At 38.2% G+C, this 23857-nt stretch overlaps 3 protein-coding genes across 4 annotated transcripts; 1 reads left to right on the plus strand and 2 right to left on the minus strand.

The window, feature by feature from the left end:
- Positions 1-751: 751 nt before the first annotated feature.
- LOC108204079 (uncharacterized) lies at positions 752-1780 on the minus strand. The gene has a single exon (XM_017373374.2). It carries the CDS (start codon positions 1778-1780, stop codon positions 752-754), a length of 1029 nt encoding a protein of 342 aa, XP_017228863.2.
- A 473-nt stretch (positions 1781-2253) lies between these two features.
- Positions 2254-5419, minus strand: LOC135152018 (non-classical arabinogalactan protein 31-like). 2 transcript variants are annotated; one of them, XM_064091342.1, is made up of 4 exons: positions 5295-5419; positions 4518-4593; positions 3618-3701; positions 2254-3193 (listed from the first exon to the last, which is right to left on the minus strand). In XM_064091342.1, exons 3-4 carry the CDS (start codon positions 3699-3701, stop codon positions 2636-2638), a joined length of 642 nt encoding a protein of 213 aa, XP_063947412.1. In that variant the 5' UTR covers positions 4518-4593; positions 5295-5419; the 3' UTR covers positions 2254-2635. The 2 variants fall into 2 exon arrangements, with proteins under 2 accessions (XP_063947412.1, XP_063947413.1); XM_064091343.1 differs by lacking the exon at positions 5295-5419 and having other exon boundaries at positions 4518-5270.
- A 2479-nt stretch (positions 5420-7898) lies between these two features.
- LOC135152043 (uncharacterized) lies at positions 7899-21391 on the plus strand. The gene is made up of 11 exons (XM_064091472.1): positions 7899-8111; positions 12273-12327; positions 12550-12660; positions 13095-13205; positions 13794-13904; positions 14137-14247; positions 14347-14436; positions 14529-14612; positions 17705-18059; positions 18287-20108; positions 20642-21391. The coding sequence occupies exons 2-11, from the start codon at positions 12294-12296 to the stop codon at positions 21389-21391; spliced, it is 3579 nt and encodes a 1192-aa protein (XP_063947542.1). The 5' UTR covers positions 7899-8111; positions 12273-12293.
- Positions 21392-23857: the final 2466 nt, after the last annotated feature.

Here is a 23857-nt window from a genome sequence, read left to right on the forward strand (position 1 = left end):
TAGCTGATCAAACAAATCATCAATCCTGGGTAAGGGATACTTATTCTTAATAGTCAACTTATTCAATTCCCTATAATCAATGCATAATCTCATCGTACCATCCTTCTTTTTCACAAACAGTACCGGAGCACCCCACGGGGATACACTCGGTCTAATTACTCCCTTATCCAACAATTCTTGAAGTTGCTTAGCCAATTCTTTCATCTCTATTGGGGCCATCCGATATGGCGCTTTCGACACTGGCTCAGCTCGAGGCACTAAATCAATAGAAAACTCTATTTCCCGATCCGGTGGTAATCCTGGTAATTCCTCAAGGAAAACTTCCGGGTATTCTCTTACTACAGAAATCTCTTCTAATTTTGGGGTTTCTTTCTTGGTATCCAGAACATGGGCTAGATAAGCTTCACAGCCTTGTCTTAGCAGTTTCTTTACTTGCATAATCGAGAGAAATTTCTTTTCTTGTCTCTTTCCTTGAAAAACAATCTTTTCATTGTCCTCTGTAAATATAATCACCTTCTTTTTCTTGCAATCAATCTTCACCTTATATAGAGATAACCAATCCATTCCTAAGATCACATCAAATTCTCCTAACTCAAAGGGTATCAAATCAGCTAGAAAGGAATGGCCTAAGATTTCTAGTTGACACTTGGGGCAAAACTGGCTTACTGAGACCTTATCCTGATTGGCCACTTCTATTGTTAAAGACTCAGGTAAATCTTCCAACATTAGATCCATTCTACTTACACAACCCTTAGATATAAATGACTTGGATAGCTCCAGAATCAAACAAAACTTTAACAGGTACGAAGTTAAGAGAAAGTGTACCTGCGACTACATCAGAATCCTGAGGGGTAGACTTCTTGGTCATCTTAAAGGTTCTGGCCCTCGCAGTACTATTAACTGGTCCCTGAGACGAGCTGCCTCCAACACTAGTCTGAATATTGCTCCTACAATTGTTGGCCAAATGACCCACCTTACCACACTTATGACAAGTTATTCCTGGATTCTGTACCCTGCATATTGTCGAGTAATGACCCTTCTGCCCGCACCTGAAGCAATCCACATTCATCTTGCACAATCCACCATGTCTCTTACCACATCGTTTACAATTTGCAATCGGAGTTCTCACGAACCTGCTTTGGTCAGAACCAACTGAAGTAGTACTGGGTCTAGCTGGGGGAAAATTCTGTCTACGGAATCCTTGATTCCTATTCCTTTCGATGCTCCCTTGAAACCTTTGGCTGGGTCCGCCTGATCCAGACTTATCCTCAACATTATCAAATTTCCTCTTTGTATCGCCTTTCTCTTTGGCGGCCAGCTTCTGATCACTTTCTATCACTAAGGCAGCCAGGACCACCGAGGTATATGTAGTGAGTTGTAAAGCTACAACTCCACTTCTAATCTCAGGCTTCAACCCTTGCTGAAACCTTTTAGCTTTCTGAGACTCTGTGCTTACATATACTGGCACTAAACGGGCAAGTTCTGTAAACTTGTTCTCATACTCAGTCACACTCTTTTCTCCTTGCTTCAACTCCAAAAATTCAATTTCCATTTGATTCGCCAAACTACTCGGGAAATACTTATTCAAAAACAACTCTGTAAATCTGGTCCATTCAACTAGACCTTCTCCTTCTAATGCCCGAGTAGACTCCCACCAATAATTAGCTTCATTCTTAAGGAAGTAACTAGCATACTCGGTTTTAAGCTCATCACTTACCTGGGTCAAAGTGAAGGCTTTCTCCATTTCTTTAAGCCACAGACTTGCAGCTACAGGATTCATCTCACCTTTAAACTCCGGGGGCTTCACTGACTAAAAAGTCTTGAAACTAGTGGTCTGATTTGGTACCCTATGAAAGGTTTGTTGTTGCATTTGCAGTTGTTGCTGCTGGATTTGCTGTTGTTGCTGTTGTATCAACTGCTGCTGCTGTTGTTGTTGCTGTTGGTATTGGAGTTGCTGTTGTTGAAATTGTTGCTGCTGCTGAGCCATTTGGACAGATTGTTGGCGCAGCATGTCCAGCACATCATTCATAGCAGAACCCCCAACAGACTCATTACCAGAAGAATTTGAATGGTTTGTTTTCTTTGGTGGCATTTTCTGAAACATTTTAAAAGAGAAAGATTCAGTTTTATTAGAGATTTACCCAAATTTTATATCTGTTGGGATCTGATTATAATGATTAGCTAAACCAACAATATCATCAACAGAAATAACAATAGCAATGATAACAATCAACAAGAACAACAGTGCAGAAATGAAAATGATACAACGATAAAAGAAGTATATTACAACAACCGTACAATATCCAGATGCAAAGCTGAAAGAAATACAATCCAACAACAGTACACTACCTCATACATGCTAGAAAGAATATGGTACAAGAACTATACAACTACTACAATACACAACCACTATCTGAATATACAACGAAAATACTGCTACTACAACATACAACTGAAAAGGAAACTATAGGATTCCGAACTCTACAAGGCACGCTAGTCCGGATCCTAACATTCACAACTCCCAAAAACACAACATCTAGTCATTACCCCCAATGGATCCCAGCTCAAAAACCAACCAATCCACTAAGTGCTGATAATGCACTACCCTAGTTGTGGGACTAGCATGGGGCTCCACCTATCGGGCTCTCGCTATGGCAGCCTGGGTCAATGCTCTCACTCGGGCCTGGATATCTGGGGATGGTACTCGGACGCCCTGGTAAGGTCCAATAGGAATCTGATCAAGATGGGCTGCTAAAGTGGGGCTGTGCTCCCTGATAAAGGTCCTATCTACAGCCTGATGCACATGATAAGGGATAGGAGACCTGATACCCGAGGGATAGGTAGGTGATGGAATCTGTGGCAGCACAGGGGATGGCATAGGTGGTGGCACAGGTGATGGCATGGGTGGTGGCACAGATGGTGGCATAAATGGCGACATAGGTGGTGACACAGGTGGTCGCCCAGGTGGTCTAACAGCAGACGGCCCACACCCAGGTGGAAAGTCACGAACAGCAGATACGGATCTGCGGACTATGCGGGGTCTAGAGCTCGACTCGGCCTCGAAACCAGAAGGGGGATACTGAGTAGTGGCAATAGGGTTCCACTGAGGGAAGGAATCATCAAGACTAGACTCCTGGCCCTGGGAGGATGAATGGTGAGGTGTCTCTGAATCGCTAGAAATCTCAATAGGGGCCTGCCAACATTACAAACTGACATATCAAGGTTGATTCTAATAACAATAATCGGTGCCAGGGTAACCTCCTTCGAAACCCTCGACTGAACTCCAGACTTGCGACTCTATATGAGTTGCCAACTCACACTTGAACAACTATTCTAATGACTCGAAACCCTATACTTAACCTAAATCAGGGACTTAAACCTGTAGCTCTGATACCAACTGTGACGGTCTCAACCCCAGGGTAAGAGTTGACGTCACTAATAATAATGAAAAGGAAACACAACCTGAATATAATAATAATAATACAACCCCTGACTAGGATCTTGCCAGGTTTAAGTATGATTTAAGTCACCTGAATATTACAATACCATAAATCTTAAATCCGAATAAACTCACTAATTATTACAATACCATAACTTATAATATCTGACTCCACTACCTCAAACATGCCCAACATGGGTGGAGGGATGGAACCCCGTCCACTACTGGTCAATGGTCGTCTAGGCGGTCTCGTTCTAGGCATCTGAAACAGTTATGTAAATATTTTGCAAGGGTGAGCTATGAATCGCTCAGCAGTACCAATATGAATAAATAGAAGATAAAATCATAAAACAGTTTATAAGAGCAAGAGAATAGAAAACATGCATGCTTCGAACATAACACAGTAAATCATCATTTGATATGAAACTGGAAATCAACATTTATTAGCATGCTGGAAAATGTGATAATCATAAGTTTTAGTTTCAAAATTTTATCACTAGCATGCTATACAGGTTTTTATCTAAAACGAATATCAGATATATTGGACGCTAACAGGTGAAGACAGCTGATCAGTCTATCAACACTGGACGGCTCTAGTCGGCCATCACGAAATAATGTTCCGGAACCTAAAGACTAGCTAGGTCTTTAGACGCTGGACCAGGTGGTTTTGGGTGTGTAAACCACGCAAGCCTCTTACGCCACCATGCTGGGTCGTTATCAAATAACGGAACCTCTTACGCAGCTCCAAATAGAAATATCTGATCCATTTCCAGTTTCAGTTTGATTTGTATCCATCCCATTTTCAAAACCATTACATGATATTCATGAATCAATACCATGTCTCAAAAATTATATCACAGGTTTAGCAATGATAATCACTAAACATTTTCAGAATTTAAATCTCAACCGGGATAGATATTCACAAGTTACTATTCCCCTAAAACAATTTAAAAAGATATTTGAATTCCATAGTAACCGGGGAATATGTACTTAAAACATTTGACATTTGAGATGCATTCTTGCTCTACTTTATTCATATATAATCTGAACCATCGAGAGTATGGTCAGTGGTACTTGCCTTGCTGAGGTATAGGAATCAGATGCTATGAAGGGAGTCGACTAGCCTTTCGAAAACTGGTGTCCCGAAACAGAACCTACAGGATCGAACAATCCTAAGTTAGACAGTCTCTATGTCAGACATCCTCACTAGACTCTAACCCTTTCGATAATACAACCCGACTCAAATATATAAAGTAGTACAGATAAGCAGATATATGCTCACATAATTCAAATAAGGTTCGGGTTGAATTCCAAATGTACAATCCACTGATAGTACGGGAAAGTAGGGTTATAATACTTTTAGTAAAATATTACACCAAGTCACATATATATACATATATATATTATTTATAGACTCGGTTGATAGTTCGATAATTACAGGAGACGTTCCCGTATAATTTAAAATCTAATTTTATTTGAAAATCGGGCAGCACCTCCTCTATTTATCGGACTACCAGTCGATATCATATCGACACAACAATCCCAAAAACCTGTAATTAATCCAAACAACTAACTCAAATTTCAAATATCAACCAAATCCGCAAATAACTACGAATCAATTCACCTTACGACTACCAACCAAATTAAGTAAAATAATTAACTAAATAATAGAACTTTTGATAAAGAAAAGAATTGGTAGCTAATGAAACCACAGGAACCAATTACGGAAGTTAAACATTTTAATTCACATAACCCACATGGCCAACACACTTGGCTGAGCACACACGAAAACTCACGCACACCACCAACACACGCACACACAGTATACACACACACCTTCACTCACACCACTCACTTTTACACCTCGAAAACACACACAAACGCACACAATCCAGCCATAAATCGCAGCCAAGAAACAGGGGAAGTCGAGGAAGAAACCAGAGAGAAAAGGGAGAGAAACCAACAGGAGAGAGAGAGAGAGAGAGAGAGACTGGAGAAAAAAGGCGGTGATGGCGGCTGGGCGAAGGTGGTGCGACGGCCGGAAATACACAGCAGGGCGGCGGCGAAAACGAGAGGTGGAGACGCGGGGAGAGCAGCGACGCGAGGGAGAGAAAAACCGGGGAAGAGAGATTGGTTGTGAGAGAGAGAGAGAGGGTGCAGAGAGATTAAGTCAGAGAGAGATTTGAGAGAGATTTGAGAGAGAGAGAGTGACTGAGAGAGAGAGGCGGTGAGAGAGATACAGGTGAGAGATTGATGTTTTTAGATAATTAACAGTAAACACAACTGATTAAAATGGAAGCCTGCCACGTATCTAAAACAAATGACACGCGTCCCTGCCAGCTCGGTCTCGGACTGTTTTGACAAATTAACGAACAAACTTACGGATAAAATGATCCAGATAAATACCAAAATAATTTTAAAAATCTCAAGATAATTAAAAACTAATAAAATATGATTTTCATGATTTCTGGATCATTTTTGAAATTAATAGAAACACCCCACTTGAATCTACACAGAAAATCATTTAGGGCTGAATAATTAACGAAACATCAATTTAGGAATTTTATAAATCTCTAAAAATATTTAATGAAATTATAAAATGATAAAAATGATTTTATAAGCAATACACAATTTTATAAAATCCAATCTCTATAAAATCCATAACAAATAGAAATTAATAACACGGCTCGACAATCAAATAGAAATGAAATACACCGACTCTCGAGAATATAATCAGACCACAACCAGATAATACTGAGCACATAATAAACAGATAATAAATTTATTAATTAAATATTTACAAATTTACAGATCGTTATAGCCAAGGTCCGATTGTTCCAACAAGATCAACATGTTTTGAGTGGTGAAGAGATTATTACAAAGAATGATATGATTAAGGTAAGTCCTGATGAGCAGATGTCAACTTTCTTAATTTATACCATATAGTGAGGTTAGTTCAACCAGATATCAATGTTATCTATATTGTTCAGATACTTAATTTTTTTTAAAAACTTTTGCAGGATAAGTATTCACTACTTGAATCTCTTTTGGATTCGTATCATTCGATCTAGAGTATTTTAATGTCCCATATCATATCTGCAGAGAAAGAAAGCAATAAAGATGAAAACATTGAAGATATAAAATTCGCTTTCGTCGAACTGAATGATGAGGCTAATCACTTCATTTTGAAATGATTGAATTTGCCGCTTTTATGTAATTCTACTAATGTAGTGGATATTAAATTGATGCAAATAGCATAACTTCTGAACAGCGGTATAACTGTTTTGATTCCTTTGAGGAGAACATTATCTAATGACTATAGTCAGTATCTTATTAGCTAATGATGCTGCATTCAAAATGTTTCTGCAATGTATATTATTAAGTTATTGTATCTACATTAAACAGGTTTAAAAAATGTATCTTTATTTTATTTTTCGTAGCAAACACAACAATATAATTCAGACTCAGGAGGAAGATAAGTCACTAAAATCTAGAAAAATATATTTACTTGTGATTAGAATACTGTTCCTGAATTAGTTCTTGTTGTATATAAGCATACAACTGTAAGAACATGTGAGCACACAATAGATAACAAAGAACAAAATCAATTGGTCTGAACTAGTTTTACTGATTCAGAACTTTAACAATACAGAACTATGTTCTTATTTCAAAAGATTAATGTTAATTCTTCTCAGGACAAGTCCTTGAATCATGACAAGCATACTCTTGGCAAGTTGCACATTTCTCATTTTCCTCTTGTTTCACCCAGTTGATTTCTCTGCTCCTGATATGATTCTTTTCATGCTGCCCTTGTTGTTGCTTTTGTTAGGATTCTGTATTGTGATCTCATTGACAACACGAGAATCTATTAATTCTTCGATCTGCTCTGAGTTTAATCGAGTTCTTGGTTTCTTCATTGTTATTGTTATGTGCTTCATCATGCTGCAAAGTCCGTTTTTAATATACTCTAAAATATCAGCATTACCAGATGCGTCGCTCAGGCACTCTTGGAACTCAAACCAACAATCTTGTGTCTGCACACGGCTCGATAAATTTGTTGTACCTCTATCAGATATTTCTCCAAGTTCAAGTGTGCTGAAATGCTCAACTTTGTTCTTCAACCATCTGTTTGAGACATACTATCTTGGTATGATTCTAATTCCACAAATAACAAGGCAGAAAAAGGCATGAGAACATAGATAGCCAACTCTGGTGAAAAGTTTCCACGAACATTCAATATTATGTGTATCCATGTTAACTGCAACCTAAAAACAGATGTATGGTGTTAGAAAACAATAATTATTGTAGTCAATCTCTTCTATATATAATAGCAGAACAGGGGGATAAAATTGGTGATACTTTTAAATCCTTAGGACAAGTATTTGCTGAGACATTTTAATCAGTGTTAAAAGACAGTTTTGTCCCCTCCAATAATATAGCCGGTGTGAACTATAGCTCCTGCAAAGTGCTTGAGCTATAGTGATAAAAATCGTTTTTTAATTGGTGAATTGGTTCTGGCCTGTTTGTCTTTCTTTCTGGGAAGCTGTGGAATTTGGGTATCGCAACTGGTTTTCAGGAGTTTGTTGGTCATTTCAGAGGTTTCAAAGAAACAAGATACTGCACAACACTTGATTCGTCGAGCCTATACTTTCGGGATTTGCTAAGAAACCAGGTACATCATTTGATCATGCCATCATGTTTTTGCTTCATCGGATTCAATTTTGTTTACATTTTAATCGGTTCCAAGATGCAAGCAGCAATATAACCTTAATCCATAGATTCCATATAGGTGATGGGGTTTTATATTAAAAAATAAAACCACCTATAATTCATCATCTTATGAGTGCTGGCGATACAATACAACAGGATTGCCCGTCAACTAAATAGTCTGGTTTAATATGATGCCTGCTAGAGTAAATAACTGCAAGTATGTCCCAGAGGACCCATACCTGTGATGAGGTGGCCGATGTGGTTACTCCAGTTTAGTGGAATAGAATGAGGAAAATAAATAGTCTACTAGCATATGCTCTGAACAATAGTTACCACACATAAGTATGTCAGGCTTCAAGACAGAAACTCGGAAACATAAACGCAATTAGACACAGACCTTAAGGTTAAGGATGGTAAGAATGTTTCCCATAAAAGATAAAAAGGATAGTTGAATTAGCTGCTCTATCAGGGTAGACTCAGAAGACACATAGGACCATAGCTCAACCAAAAGTTTTTGTGATTGTCTTTGGCTCTTCATTTTTAGAAAATCAGGAAAAGACTTAGTAAATGATGCTTTTGGCTTTTCATTATGTGTATAGTAATGACCTGCAGATGATGTCTTTCTCAGAATTAAATAAATTTTGTTCTGATTTTTCCATTTTGATACAATCCTCAACGTATCAGTTACGAATGAGCATTACTGTTTCAAACTATATTTGTGCTTGGTCAATTTGGTGTGTCTTATCTGTTGTCTGTGCTATGGTAAACAAAATCCTCAATGTATACTTGCCCTCTGTTTGCCAAGCAAACCTAATGTAATATCGAGGATAGTGGTGTGCATATAAGGATTAGGTGAGTTTTCTAGAGAGAGCAATGTGTTTGTGTTTCAGCTGGTGCTGTTGTTGGGGTCATACCTGGGCCTTTTCCTCGAACAGACCTTCACAAGACTTTACAAAGAATTTATCAGGTTGGTCCTGCTGCCATAGGATTAGGGTGGTGTCAGTTCCTATTATATAAAAATTTTAAGCGCAAAATTAATCAAGTTAGAACTGCTCCTATAATAAAAGTTCCGCAGCAGCTTTGTTCCGTGACATGTCAGTGCGCTCTTCATTTTTAGAAAATCAGAACAAGACTTGGTAAATGATGCTTTTGGCTTTTCATTATGTGTACAGTAATGGCCTGCAGATGATGTCTTTCTTAGGATCCGAGAATATGAGTCATACTTGGTTCACCTGTCTAGACCAAAAATGTCATCTGAGATTCTTATGTTTTTACCTATATATGAGTGGAAGAAAAATGTCAGAGTTGAGGTTAATTGAATAGGGCGAGCCGGCTCATTTTAGTTTAAGTGAGACGAAACCTCTGCGGAGTTCGACTCCTTTAATTAAACGGCTATGAAATCTCATTAAAGTCAGCCTTGTATATAAACTCAAGCCAGGTCGAGTTTTATTGAACAAATTTCAGTTCAAGCCAGTCGCGAGCAGCCCAGCTCAAGTTCGAGGCCTGCTCATCTGTCTTCGAGTCTTGGACGAGATTTGAATCATCAACTCCTTCCAAAAAGAGTAGGTAATTATTATTAAGTCTAAAGTAAACATAATACTATAAAAATATATAATTACAAATTTAGACTTATATATATAATTTATCTAAGTATATGTGATGATAATTGATGCATGATAATGGTAAAAATTATATTATTCGAAAATTTAAACTAAAATAATATATTAAAAATTCATTAAATGATGACTATTTAATTGTAAATATAGTAAGTTAAAAATATAATTTATATACGAGTTCGGATCAAACACAAATCATAAATCATATTTCGGGTTTTCGATAGAATCATTTTATATAAAATAATATGAGACCTAATATAAAGAAGTAGATGAATGCTTATGTATGGATCATAGGTGCTGTTGTTGGGGTCATCCCTGGGCCTTTTCCTCGAACAGACCTTCACAAGACTTTACAAAGAATTTATCAGGTTGGTCCTGCTGCCATAGGATTAGGGTGGTGTCAGTTCCTATTATATAAAAATTTTAAGCACAAAATTAATCAAGTTAGAACTGCTGCTATAATAAAAGTTCCGCAGCAGCTTTGTTCCGTGACATGTCAGTGCTAAAGACGCTGCTAAAGCACTCTGCCAGGCAGTTGTTTTATTGTGAGTATTCATTAATCCCCTTCCCGGAGTTCCTATGAGAAAGGAAGAAAATAGAGGTCATTTTACCTGATATGGGCAGTTTGCACCATGCCTGTTATACTGCTGCTCAAACTTTGTCACTTCATATTCCATTCAACTTAGAAATTTATTAATTAAATGCAACTAATACGTAGAAAAGCAGGGAGATTAGATATTCCCACTTCACAGCTTCGCCTGTTCCAAAGGTCAAAACATACACTAAGCTTCATTGCCACCGAACTAACGCCGCCAGAATCTTGGGAATGTATTAGCTTTTGGCGTGGTCTGTGCAGGTTTAAGGGCCATAAACAAGGAATTGTATAAATTACTAGCTGATGGAATTTATCCAAAGTACGCATGTGACAGGATTTGTGTAATTCTTATTAGATATCACATATTGCTAGACACTTAATACATTTAGTGCAATTAGTAGTTTGAAATTTGATTGAAGTAAAACTAGGGATGATGTGGTTGGTGTTGATGACCTCCTCTGAATGGATGGTGCATAATTTTTGTTACTTTCCAGATGATGCAGAACTGGCATAAATTAGAGCTTGATGCAATTGCTGACAAACTTTAACACCTAAAGTTTATCACTCGATCAGAGTGTATAATTTGATTTCATGTAGCATAATATATAATTAGTTTTAGAATTAATCGAACCTTCAGGTTGCTATCCATGAAGAAACACAAACACTAATCATTGTATAATTAGTTTTAGATAAGAGTGGTTGAACAAAATTTCTGAACTTGCTGACGAATTTAAAATATATATTTATTTTCAAAACATTAAAATAACAAAAAAAAGGGGCTAAATATTGCCATCAAAATTTATTACAACATTTATGAGAATATGTGTGATATAATTTTATTTTTTTTGTCATAGTGTGATATAAAGTTCTAGATATACATATATAAGGCAAAATACAGTAAAAAATCTAGAAATTAATAATGTCGGGACCGGGGAAATTTATTAATTTAGAGAGTTATTAATTTATCGATAAATCAATAATTATTAATTTAAAGAGTTTTTAACAGATTAAACTGTACAGGGCAAACAAAAGGCAAATTAATCTATACCTCTTAGATTTACATTGGAGCGAACCTTGGGAATCAAAGTAAATTAGTAACTACTGTGTTCATATGTTTTGGAAATGAATAATGACTTTTGAAGTACTGTGCAGTGACTGTAGATAAGAGGAATAAATAAGAGGAATAAATGTGTTCGGTGTACAGTATTCCTAAGTAAGTTCACCTGAGGTATTGGATGCAATAAGAAAACTTATAGATGAGCTCCAAATAGATTTGAACTTCAAAGAAAAATAGCCAACTATTGAATCATATTTCAATAGAGTGTAATATATTTTTCTTCAGCTTTTATGAATTATTAATTTATGATTCTCTTGGGACCGAAAAAAAATAAAGGGATCTCCCGAAAAATTATGATCTTATTATTTTATCTACTTTTTCAATTTTTTACACTGGCCCAAGTCGGGAATATATATTTTTTTTAGAGAGTTTATTAATTAAACGAGTATTAATTTAAAGAGTTTCTACTGTACTTTTGCCTTGCCTCACCAGGTTTGTGTTGATGTTATAGGCTTTCTTTTGAGGGAAAAATAAATGAGGATCCTATTGCTTTTTTATATGGCTCAAGTAGTTCATGTTGGCACAAATAATCAATGAGATAGGCACTTACTCGCACTGCCCAAATATATAATGCACTACCTTGGCTATATAATTTTGCGCTCATTATATAGTTAATTTTAATGTTCAGATTCATGATAGAGAGTCACATGTCTTATAGTAGATTAAGTAAACAATTTTTACAGGTTATACTATATTTTACAAAAGCTAGAAAAGTATATGCATCTGGTCTTTGCTTCCATGTATTATTGCTTTAGTTTTCCCCTGCATCATACGAATTCCCCCCTGCTTGAGCAGGTCTTTAAAACTGGTGTTGTTATGGACGACCAGCTGGACAATGCATCTGTCCCAGGTAATTGCATGACTTATCATCTTTCGCTCAGTATTCGATGGATGCATTCATTGTGTTATGTTTTTTTAATAAATGCTGTTGAAAATTTGTCCTGCAAAATTGATCTTTGTGGATATAAAAGCATCTAGGTGTTCATATAAATTCAGATGGTAGCTTTTGTTAGGGCTATACGGATGGAAAATTTGGAAATATCTTTACGTATAATGTTTGTGGTGCTTGCAGGTGAGAACTGTTCTACAAGGAAGAGGGGTCGCCCTGCAGTTGTTGTGACAGAAGAAGTTATTCAACGAAGAAGATTATCAAGACAAAGGGTTAATGCAGCCCGCCCTAAGAGTGAGTAATATTGTTTTGTTCTGCACTTAAACTGTGTTCATGGCCATTTCTCACCAAACCTGCAATGTATCATATTATCCGTTTAGATAATAAGCCACAACTTAACATTATTTACAGTCACTTTTATTACACTGGGTGCTATCCCTTTACACCCTGCCTACTTGAAAAAGCTCCATAGTGACAAACAACATCCATCATTATATAAATACTGTAAAGAAGTGAGAGGGACAGAGAGAGTATTTTATAAGGCCTCCAAACAATCAAAGGACGTTCCTCAAGTTATTTATATGATTTTAGTTGTCCTGGTAAGAAGTTTATAGGACTACTTGGCAAGGTTGCCTTATTTAACACAACATTAACCATCTCTCCTCTTCATTTTGTGGTGGCTGTGACATTCTGGTGTTTTCGTTTCTTCTATCGGTGTCTCAAATCAGGAGAAGGCCCGTCAAAGAGGAGAGGTAGGCCCAAAGGCGCCGTAAACCGTGGTTTATCAAACACAAGGGTCAACCCATGTCAGGGAAATGGTCAGACCACGCAAGAAACAGGTTACGCATAGACATACATATATTGTCTAATCCATATATTGTTTGACAAATTATCTATTTTAAAACAAATATATATGTACATTGTTCCATTAATTTTGTCTTCTTTAAAAACTAGATTGCATGTACTGTTAATTTGTTATATTAAATAAGGTTGCTTCTTCAATTGTTTGTATAAGCTAAGAGCATACTTTTTAAGTAATCTTGATGGAATAGTTGCTTTCAAAACCGGCGTGGTTGACACGATTAGAAGATGTCAAAGATAATCTTGAACTAACACCCAACTTGACACTAAACCTACCAACAAACACTTCACTGAGGTGGCAAATCAGTATATATGTATCAGTACACATAATGTAAAGACTTTCCAATTCCTTCCTAAGTTTTGAAGTTCGACTATACACATAACCTCCTGCTTTGCTGGATATATATGCCTGTCAACAACCGCAATTATATGGACGCCACGAACCAAATCTAGGATTACTTGACAAAGTTGGCATATTTAGCACAGCCTTATTAATATAAAGTGTTCACTGTGTGGTGGCTGCGATTTTTGGATGCTTTCGTGTCTTCATTGGTATCTCGACTCAGGGGAAGGCCCGTCAAAGAAGAGAGGTAGGCCTAAGGGTGCCGTAAACTGTGGATCGTCAAACACAAGGGTCGACCCATGTCAAGGAAATGGTCAGAGCACGCAAGAAAAAGGTTACACACTCCCCCCCACCCACCCACCCACCCACACACACACACACACATATGTTGTCTAATCGTCCATGCTTTGATCCCTCGTATTAATTGTATATTTCTCTGGATACTAAATGTCATCCCTTTAATATCAGTCATCCATATACCTCTCTTTTTCCCTATACCATAATTCCAAGCCAGTCTCGGGTGTTTGAAAGTTGCTTAATTTCGACCTTGCAAATGTTTCTTGTAGGTGGGGAAAGTTCAACAAGAAAGCGGGGTCGCCCTCCAATTGTTCTCACACCAGAAGTCATTGAACAAAGAAGATTATCAAGAAAGAGGATTAATGCATCCAGATCTAAAAGTGAGTATAACTTATGCCTCAGCTTTCAGATTCAGTATTGTATCATGTATTTGATGTGGGTTGTGCGTGCCACTCTCATGAATTGCTGCCTGAAACCAGGGGAAGGCCCTTCAAGGAAAAGGGGTAGACCAAAGTCCATTGTACAGGACAGACAATCACACATGACAGTTGGCTCATCCCCAGACAGTGGTGAGCCCATTAAACAAACATGTTGGGTACATTCATCATGTCATTCGATGTTGTTCTCCTAATGCCCTCTTCTCACAATTTATTTCGTATAGTCCCCCCTGAAAGTCAAGCCTCTGATGCAAATGCAAATGCAAACCCTGGAAGTGGAAGCAGTCCATCAACAAGATCAACACAAGGTATACATCTTTCGTGTATATCTTAATGTGCTTATGTACTTACTCATCTACTCAAAACATATGTAGAGTTTTAGAGCAGGTTGGAAGTGCCAAAATCCAAAAAAATATTACATACATTCACCATAACACCAGATTAAAATATACCTACAAAGGTTCTCCGCAATGGCAAATGAATTTGTGCCTTGCAGCATCCACGACCATCCACAATACACGAATAGCGGTATGGGTCGTATCATATATTACATTAGGTCACTTTCTCTGCATTTCCGCGTCGTCCTTCTCAGAAACATGTAGGTGGTAGACAAACATTTAACCGAGCATCCTTTAATGTTACTTCGTTAAAGTGTTTCACTTAGGTCACTATCTCAGCATTTGTATGTCTTCCTTCTCTGAAACATATAGGGGGCAGGTAAACATTTAACACAGCATACCTTTATGAAAATTCATTAATGTCTTTGACTTTGATGCCTTTTAGAAACAAAGAGGATGCGCACATCCATAGATCGTAAAAAGCAGGAATTTTGTAAGCATTTAGCCCTCTTTGCCTTTGGTATCTCTTACTTGAATTGGATCCATTTCATCTTAATGCCTAAGATTTATAATTGATGCTTCCAATTCTGTTTATCACTTTCGCCCACAGTGCAAAGCAATGCAATCCTCAGCCTTGGTACCCAGGACGAAACATGCGCCTTCTGTAAGGCGCAGGTATGGGCTGCCGAATTCACGGGTAGGCATGTAGGGACTGGCCCAAAGGGATATTCTATTTGTTGTGGCAAGGGGAAAGTCCAACTACCTTTATTGCGAACTACACCCCCAGAGTTGAGCCAATTCTTAACTACGGGCAGTGCAAGGTCAAAGGAGTATTTCAACAAAAGTCGTGTTTATAACAACATATTTGCATTTTGTTCATTTGGTGGTAATATTGATCATTCGGTGAATACTGGAAAGGGACCATTTGTTTTCCGTGTCTGTGGAAGAACATATCATAGCTTTGGATCTTTGATACCGCCAGAAGGAAAGACTCCCAAGTTTGCTCAATTGTACATGTATGACGGCCAAGAGGCTCTAGCGCATAGGATTAACTTCCCAGGATCGGATGGGGAGGTGGATGCAGGTGTTGTATCCGTCTTGCAAGAAATGCTCGAGCGCGACAATGTTCTGGTCAATATATTTAGACAGCTGCGAGAGCGATATACATGGGGGCAACCGGAACCTATTTCTGTGAGATTGTTGGAAAGACGTAAGACAGATGGCCGTTTCGAGAACCTTCCAACTAAAAATGACTATGAATTTGCTGGCCTGGTAGTGGATAATGACTTCTCAAGTCACAGAGATATCGTTGTCGATAACAAGAAGAAGGGGCTCGAGCACATCAGTGAATTGCACCCTTCATTTATGTCATTGCAGTACCCTCTACTATTCCCATTCGGTGAGGATGGATATAGAAACAACATAAAACACCGTGGTGCAAACAATAGTGAAACTCAAAGGAATGATACGGTCAGTATGCGTGAATATTATGCATTCAGGGCCCAATACCGCACTGCTGAAGGTCGTACATTATTACTTGGGGGAAGACTTCTGCTGCAATTTCTGGTTGATGCATGGTGCTCTGTGGAACGTGGCAGGCTGCTGTGGGTACAGAGAAATCAATCTATAATCAGATCTGATCTTTACAATAATATTGTTGATGGCTTTAGGCGTGGAGATGTGGATGCGACAGATGTGGGAAAACGAATTATATTACCATCAAGCTTCACTGGTGGCTTTAGATACATGCAACAAAATTATCAGGATTCTTTGGCTGTGTGCAAGGAATATGGACATCCAGACCTATTCATCACTTTTACCAGTAATCCGAAATGGGATGAGGTTCAGGAAGCTGTTCGGTCTTCAGGCTCCCATGATGCCTCCGTGCGTCCCGATATTGTTGCACGCGTATTCAAAATGAAGCTTGACGCTATGATCAATGACTTCACCAAAAAACATGTCTTAGGCCGTGTCCTTGCAGGTATTTGTCTCCCCACCCATAGATAGGCTTGTAACAAAAATGTCTTTTCATTCATCCTTTTCTCTGAGTGATATACACCACACCAGAAATGTGTTATGATTATAGGCAAAACAAACAGATACATCTGTTTCTATTCTATATATTACCCCATGTCCCCATATATCAGCCCCGTTATTGAATAATAAAATTTGTGGTTCTGACCGTCTCCCACATTAATTTTCAATCTCTCAGACCAGAAGGTTACACGGAGCTTATACTGCTATGTAAACAACTTACAGAACATCTGTTCAGAGCTTAGGTATTGCGCAACAACGCGCGTAACACAAGAGCCTGATAGATATTGTATCTGCATATATCACATGTCCACTGTGCTATTCCCATTATTGATAGCTAAAGGCCTAGCACTTTTACTAATTAATTACAACATCCCAATAGACTATTAATACTAACACTCTGGGTTCTGGACGGGAATAAGATTGAAATTCAAACTAATCATCTGGCTAGCTAATAAAACATCTCTTCCTTAATCCCTTTAAATTTCAGATTTGACACACAAACACTCGCAACTTCACACTGGTCTTTAACTACCAGATAGATTTGTGAGCTTTATAAATACATCCCCTTTTGCTGTTGATGTATGGTTGTTTATAAACACATCCTGTTTTGCTTTTGATGTATGGTGATCATAACTGTAATGTTAGGCTTCAAGAGATGTTTCATTCTTTTGGCAAGTATATGGTAATAAGTATTCTGTGTTGTAATGATAGTGTACACCAACATTAAGATGTTTCCAGTAAATTTTTATCATTCTTACATCTCGTACAGCTCGTTATAGTTGATTAATTTTTAAACCAAATACATTATGCTTACTGCTTTAATAGTCTGCAATATTCAAATTCTGTATTTCAACTTTAGAATTTTCTAATTTAAATTATAAAAACAGCAGGGTGCTAATTACCAATCCTCATGTATAACCGTTGCGATAATTTCACCCTTGTTATGAAACAAAACTGAATGCTTTCAAGATATTTGGTTCAACTGGACTCTTACATCTCTTTATTTCTTCTGGATCGAATTGTAGTTGTCTACACGATAGAGTTTCAGAAGCGCGGCCTTCCACATGCTCATATTGTGCTATGGCTAGCCCCTGCTGACAAACTACTGACTGTCGATGAAATTGATGATGTTATATGTGCCGAGATTCCAGATAAGCTTACCGATCAGGTGGGTTACAAAGCTGTCTCCCAGTTCATGATGCATGGCCCATGTGGAGCAGCAAATCCTAAATGCCCCTGCATGTCCAATGGCCAATGCACAAAACATTATCCAAAAAATTTTAGTGACGTAACGGTTATGGATGCAGACGGCTATGCCAGGTATAGGAGGCGGGATACAAAACATACCGTGGAGTGCAATAATATACACTTGGATAACAGGTATCACACAAATTCAAAGTATAAATTGTTTACCAATTCTGCATTGCTTTGGTAATGTACCTATGTTACAATTATTATGTAAGACCAAAAATATGCCCATCAAATGTTAGGTAGCCTGATATAAAATTTATGAACAATTCAAATAGAAGGCCAGATCACATTTCAAAGTAAATTGCACGGCACTACACATACATTCACTTATTTATGCTCACTGCTTTATTAATTAGGCATGTGGTCCCTTATCATCGTGGCCTTCTCGTGAAATACCAAGCACACATAAATGTTGAATGGTGCAATCGTACCCTCTCTATAAAATATCTGTTCAAATATATTGGCAAGGGTCCAGATACAGTGACAATTCTGTTAGAGAGTCATGGAACACAAGCACCAACTACAGACATACCCTCGAGCTCCGTCAAGAAACTGTGTGTAGATGAGGTAAAGAACTATTTGTCATGTCGATATGTATCAGCAGCCGAGTCATGTTGGCGCCTATTTGAGTTTCCAATACATCACAGGGAGCCTTTTGTTCAGCGATTATATTTTCACTTGGAGAATGAGCAGGAAGTAAGGTTTCGTGACAATGAGACTTTGCCAGAGGTTGTTCGGCGGGTCGATCCTGACGGCACCATGTTTATTCAGTGGATGTTGAATAATCGTAATGATGAGCTTGGGCGGGACTTGACATTTATTAAGTACCCAACAAAATTCAGATGGGATGCATCAGCTAAACGTTGGTTTCGCCGCAAACAAAATATTGAGGTGGTTGGACGCATGGTCTATGCACATCCGGCTTCGGGGGAACGTTTTTACATGCGCTTACTATTGAACCTTGTGGTCGGGCCACAGAGTTTTGAGGACATCAGAACGGTCGACAACATTATATACCCTACGTATAAGGAAGCATGTTTTCATAGAGGATTGCTTGAATCAGATAAAGAATGGCATATTGCTCTTTCCGATGCCTCGCTCTATGCAACTGCATCGCAAATCCGGGACTTATTCGTCACTTTATTAGTTTTCTGTGAAATTAGCAACCCGTCCGAGCTTTGGGAGAAGCATTGGGTAGCACTCACTGATGACATAGAGTATACTAGACGGAAAATTACAAAATTGCCAAACTTAAAACTCACTGATGATGACAAGCAAATGTTGGCCCTGGAGGCGATTAATGGGCTGTTAAAGCAATATGGGAAAAAGGTTGCAGATTACCCAGGTTTGCCTGACCTTAATATCTCCTCAGGTACTAAGTACATGAACGAGTTATTGCTAGAAGAGATGATGTATGATCGGGAACAGCTTAAATTAAAGTCAGGTGAGGGTATACAATGCTTGAATTATATGCAGCGAATCATCTTTGATCGAATACTGGAATCAGTGCATACAAATAATGGTGGCTTCTACTTTATATATGGCCCTGGTGGGACGGGCAAAACATTCTTGTGGTCGACTATTATAGCGAGCCTTAGGAGCGAAGGGAAGATTGTCCTACCTGTTGCCTCCTCCGGTATTGCTTCGCTACTAATGGAAGGTGGTCGGACAGCTCACTCACGATTTAAAATACCAATTGATGTCAATGAATTTAGCTGTTGTGACATTAAACAAAACACACACCTCGCTGAGCTGATATGTAACACGGCCTTGGTCATTTGGGATGAGGCTCCAATGACTAACCGTTTTGTATTTGAGGCCGTTGATCGCACATTCCGTGATATACGCTCCAAGATTAATGAGGAGTCACGATTATTACCATTTGGAGGCCTGACCATGGTTCTAGGAGGCGATTTCCGACAAATTTTGCCGGTCATTCCTAGGAAAGGACGTCAAGAAGTTGTTGCGGCCAGTATTAACAAGTCAAAGCTTTGGGAAAGTTGTGAGGTGTTTACACTAGACGAGAACATGCGTATTGAGACAAATGTACCAACAGTTACAGTTCGAGGAGCCAAAGTACAATTTAGAGATTGGGTGCTGGCTTTGGGTGATGGATCTGAACAAGGTATTGCACTTGGCGACGACCTGGAACCCTCGTGGATAAACTTACCAGAGGAGGTATGCCTCCTACACCTCATTTCAGTCTATGTTCTGTTCCAACATTAGCATGTTGGTATTACACCATCATGTACTTTCTTTGCACTTGACCCATAGAACCAGGTAAACACACTTCTTAAAAAAAATACTCAAGATTAGTTTTTGAGGGGCCTTTGCATCTTCTGAACATGGCCCTCACATTAGATTGCCTTGCTACAGTATATAAATTATTATCTCAAAGAATACTACGATAATTTTCTGTCTAATCAGGGAATCATTTATTCAAGAGTACCATTCGGTGTAATGATTTTTTTCATAAAAAAACCACATCTTCAAGATCACCACTTGTCCTTAATGAAGAAAATGGCCATGCCATTTACAGTCATATTAGTGCTACACTTGCGTATAGAAATCTGAAGTACAGAATTTGGTACAAGGAGTTATCTACTTTGGGATACAGGCAATAAATTTTCACTCAAAACATGTTTTCCATTTCTACACGAGGAATGCTTATTAAATTATAGCGTACTCTCATCCAAATACATGTGCTGCAGGTCTTTGTTAACTACTCTGGTGATCCAGTACAGGCAATGGTTAATGAAATCTATGCGGAAATGGATCAAAAACATGGTGACGTAGAGTATCTACGCAATCGAGCTATATTAACACCACTCAATGAGCATGTTGAAAACGTCAATATCAATGTTTTGCAGAGGCTACCAGGGGAGTTCAAAGTCTACAACAGCTGTGACAGTATCTGTAAGGGTTCTACATTCTCTGAGGCAGACGATGTCTTATACCCTCCTGAATTCCTTAACTCACTCAAATTTAGTGGTATGCCAAATCATGAAATCAGAGTTAAAATTGGAGCGCCGATAATGCTTCTGCGTAACCTAAATGCCAAGAAGGGATTGTGCAATGGTACCAGGCTGATAATCACACGATGTTACCCGTTTCTAATAGAGGCCCTGATATTGACAGGTAATAGAATTGGTGATACAACATACATCCCAAGGATAAATATGTGCCCGGCTGATAACACATTGCCCTTTAATCTGAAACGAAAGCAGTTTCCGATAGCCGTTTGTTATGCGATGACCGTCAATAAAAGCCAGGGACAAACGGTCCAGAATGTCGGGTTATATCTACCAAGCCCGGTTTTCGGCCATGGGCAGTTCTATGTCGCGGTTTCCAGAGTCACATCGCCAACTGGACTTAGAATAGTTGTGGTTGACAGTGTTAAGGACCAAACAGGTTTAACAAAAAATGTGGTGTACCATGAGGTCTTCGAGAACCTGCCATGAATATATGCTATATATATGAAAAGCCTCATGTCTTTACATTGATGCGGACGCAAGCCGTATATCAACAATTTTAATACAACCCTGACATAATTGTTAGTTCAGCCGAGGCATAACAAACCTTCCTCTGACAAGCCAAAAAAGGTCCAAAAAAAATAAAACATATGTTTCTAAAAAAGGATAACTTATCGTCAGCAGAATCCACTTTTGGAACACAATGAGCAACAGTAACTTATCACCTGTTCTTAATGTAACGCCTGTAATATTTGACTTATATACATTACAGTATTTCATTTTGGTGATATATTAAATTTCGTGTTTTAATTGCCAAACTATGTGAATTTGACTCGTTTATCGTTACATGACTTTCGTATGTCGTTATAATGTACTTATATGACTTTTGGCGAATAATTCTCGCTACGCGATTAAATAATATTACTAGTTGCGACGGTTTTGACTTTACATTAATAAATGTGTTCGTTGCCGTTACCCGATTAAATAATAGTTGAGATATATGCGATTTAGTGATATTTGATAAATTGCGAGTAGCCGATAAACTTTAACTTGTAAAATAGCGTTTCATTGTATATATTCTTCTCGAGGTTTTACGTGTATTATATTCGTGTTTTATATTTATGTGAAATGTGACTATTAGAGCTCTACTTGTAATATTTCTTTTAAAATTCATTTCTTGTCCAAAATTTGAGAAAACTATTTTATTAAACTTCTAAAATCTCATATTATTTGTGATATTAATTTCATGATTTATCGATTTGTACTTTATTTACTAAAACTCATTCTTTTAATATCTTTTTAATCACACTTTTATTAATTATCAAATGTCTACATTACCCTTGCATGCATTTTCCACCAACACTTGAAGAGAGGACAAGCTAGTCATTTCTACATTCCACTACCACTAGTTGGTCAAGTCAAAACACAAGAGAACAAAATATTACATACTTCCACACTTCACTCATTCATACACACCAACTAAAATCAAACCCACTTCTCTCATCTCTCTCTTCTCTCTCCCTCACCTCTCCTCTCGGCTCTCTCTCTCTAAACCCTCCTCCATTGCCGATTTCTTCATCTTCTTCAAGAATCAAGCTTGTCTTGCCAAGATCTTCATCACCCACACTTGTATCTTCTCTCTCAAGGTTAGACTTAGCTTGCATGTGTCATTTGGAACCGGAATGGGGCTTTAGTTCTTATGGACTTAGAGTCACCATTTCAGGGGTTCCTAGATGATGAGCTTGATGTGATTTTGGTGGAGGTTATACCTCCATTTAGCCGAAATACACTTGCTTCATCACCTTCGGCAATGACCCTCAAGGGAGCCGAAGGAAATGGGTTCTTTTCATGACCTTAAATTCGAAATTGTGTGATGTTTTGTTATGGTTTCAAGAAGTTTTGATCCTTTACAATGTGTTTTAAAAAAGTTTTAGACCTTGCATGTTATGATTTATACAAGAACCATGTGAAACTAGTGATCTTAGGCCATGATATTCGAATGGGTGTTATATGTGATGATTTGGAGCTTTTAACTTGGTTTTTGATCAATGCATGTTTCGGTTTTTGCCATAAAATGATAATGTAGATGGTGTCTTGATGTATTATGTTTAGTTTTGATGATTAATAAACTTGTATGTATGTGCATTGGCTTGGAAAGTGCTTAAAAACTGCTCCTGAAATTCTGCTCTGTTTTTGCTCTACAAATGCCTCGGTTTTATGCTTATATGAGGTTGGATTTTGTGATATCTTGCTTGGAGTAGCTAGTCAGTAGGTATATGTATATTGTAGGGTAGTATTTGTGGCTTGGTTTGTTGGTATATGGAGTTTTGGAGGGTGTTAAGGTGGAAGGAGTCACACACACACCATGGCAGATTTTTACACCTTAGAAAACTAGTGAAATGGAGGTGTCATGCTTAGGCCCTCATAGGCCCAAGTCTCCTGGAGTTGGGACTTGATGTATACAAGTCTCCAGTAGCCATAAGAGTCATAAAAACCATCATTTACATAGATGCACACACACATTTCAGGGTACACCCCAGAACAGGGCACATTTGGGTCAATTGCACTTTTGTATGTTAAACACCTTGTCAATGAGGAGGCCCTCATGGGGCCTTGATTTAGATGAACTTAGGGAAGTATTAGGAAGCTATTTGAGTCATTGGATTGGGGTATTGAGTGAGTTTAGTGAGTGACAAGTGAGTAAGTTCATGGCAGTCCCCACAGCAGAGCAGGGTGCTCTGTGCCAACTTTGTTTAGAGGCCCAAGGAGGCCTGAGCAAGGCCTTAGTGTCATTCCAAGTGCACAACTTAGATTTAAGTCTTAAGTATCCAGTAGAGTCACAATTTCACCAAGGCACATAGTGGAAACACTTGTTTTTGCCAAAACCCCCAAGAGGTGCCAAACTGCCAAGGCAGAATGGTCACTTTGGTTCACTAGTTTTTAAGGACCCATATA

This window comes from Daucus carota, chromosome 4 (genome assembly GCF_001625215.2).
Source record: "Daucus carota subsp. sativus chromosome 4, DH1 v3.0, whole genome shotgun sequence".
NCBI lineage: Eukaryota > Viridiplantae > Streptophyta > Magnoliopsida > Apiales > Apiaceae > Daucus > Daucus carota.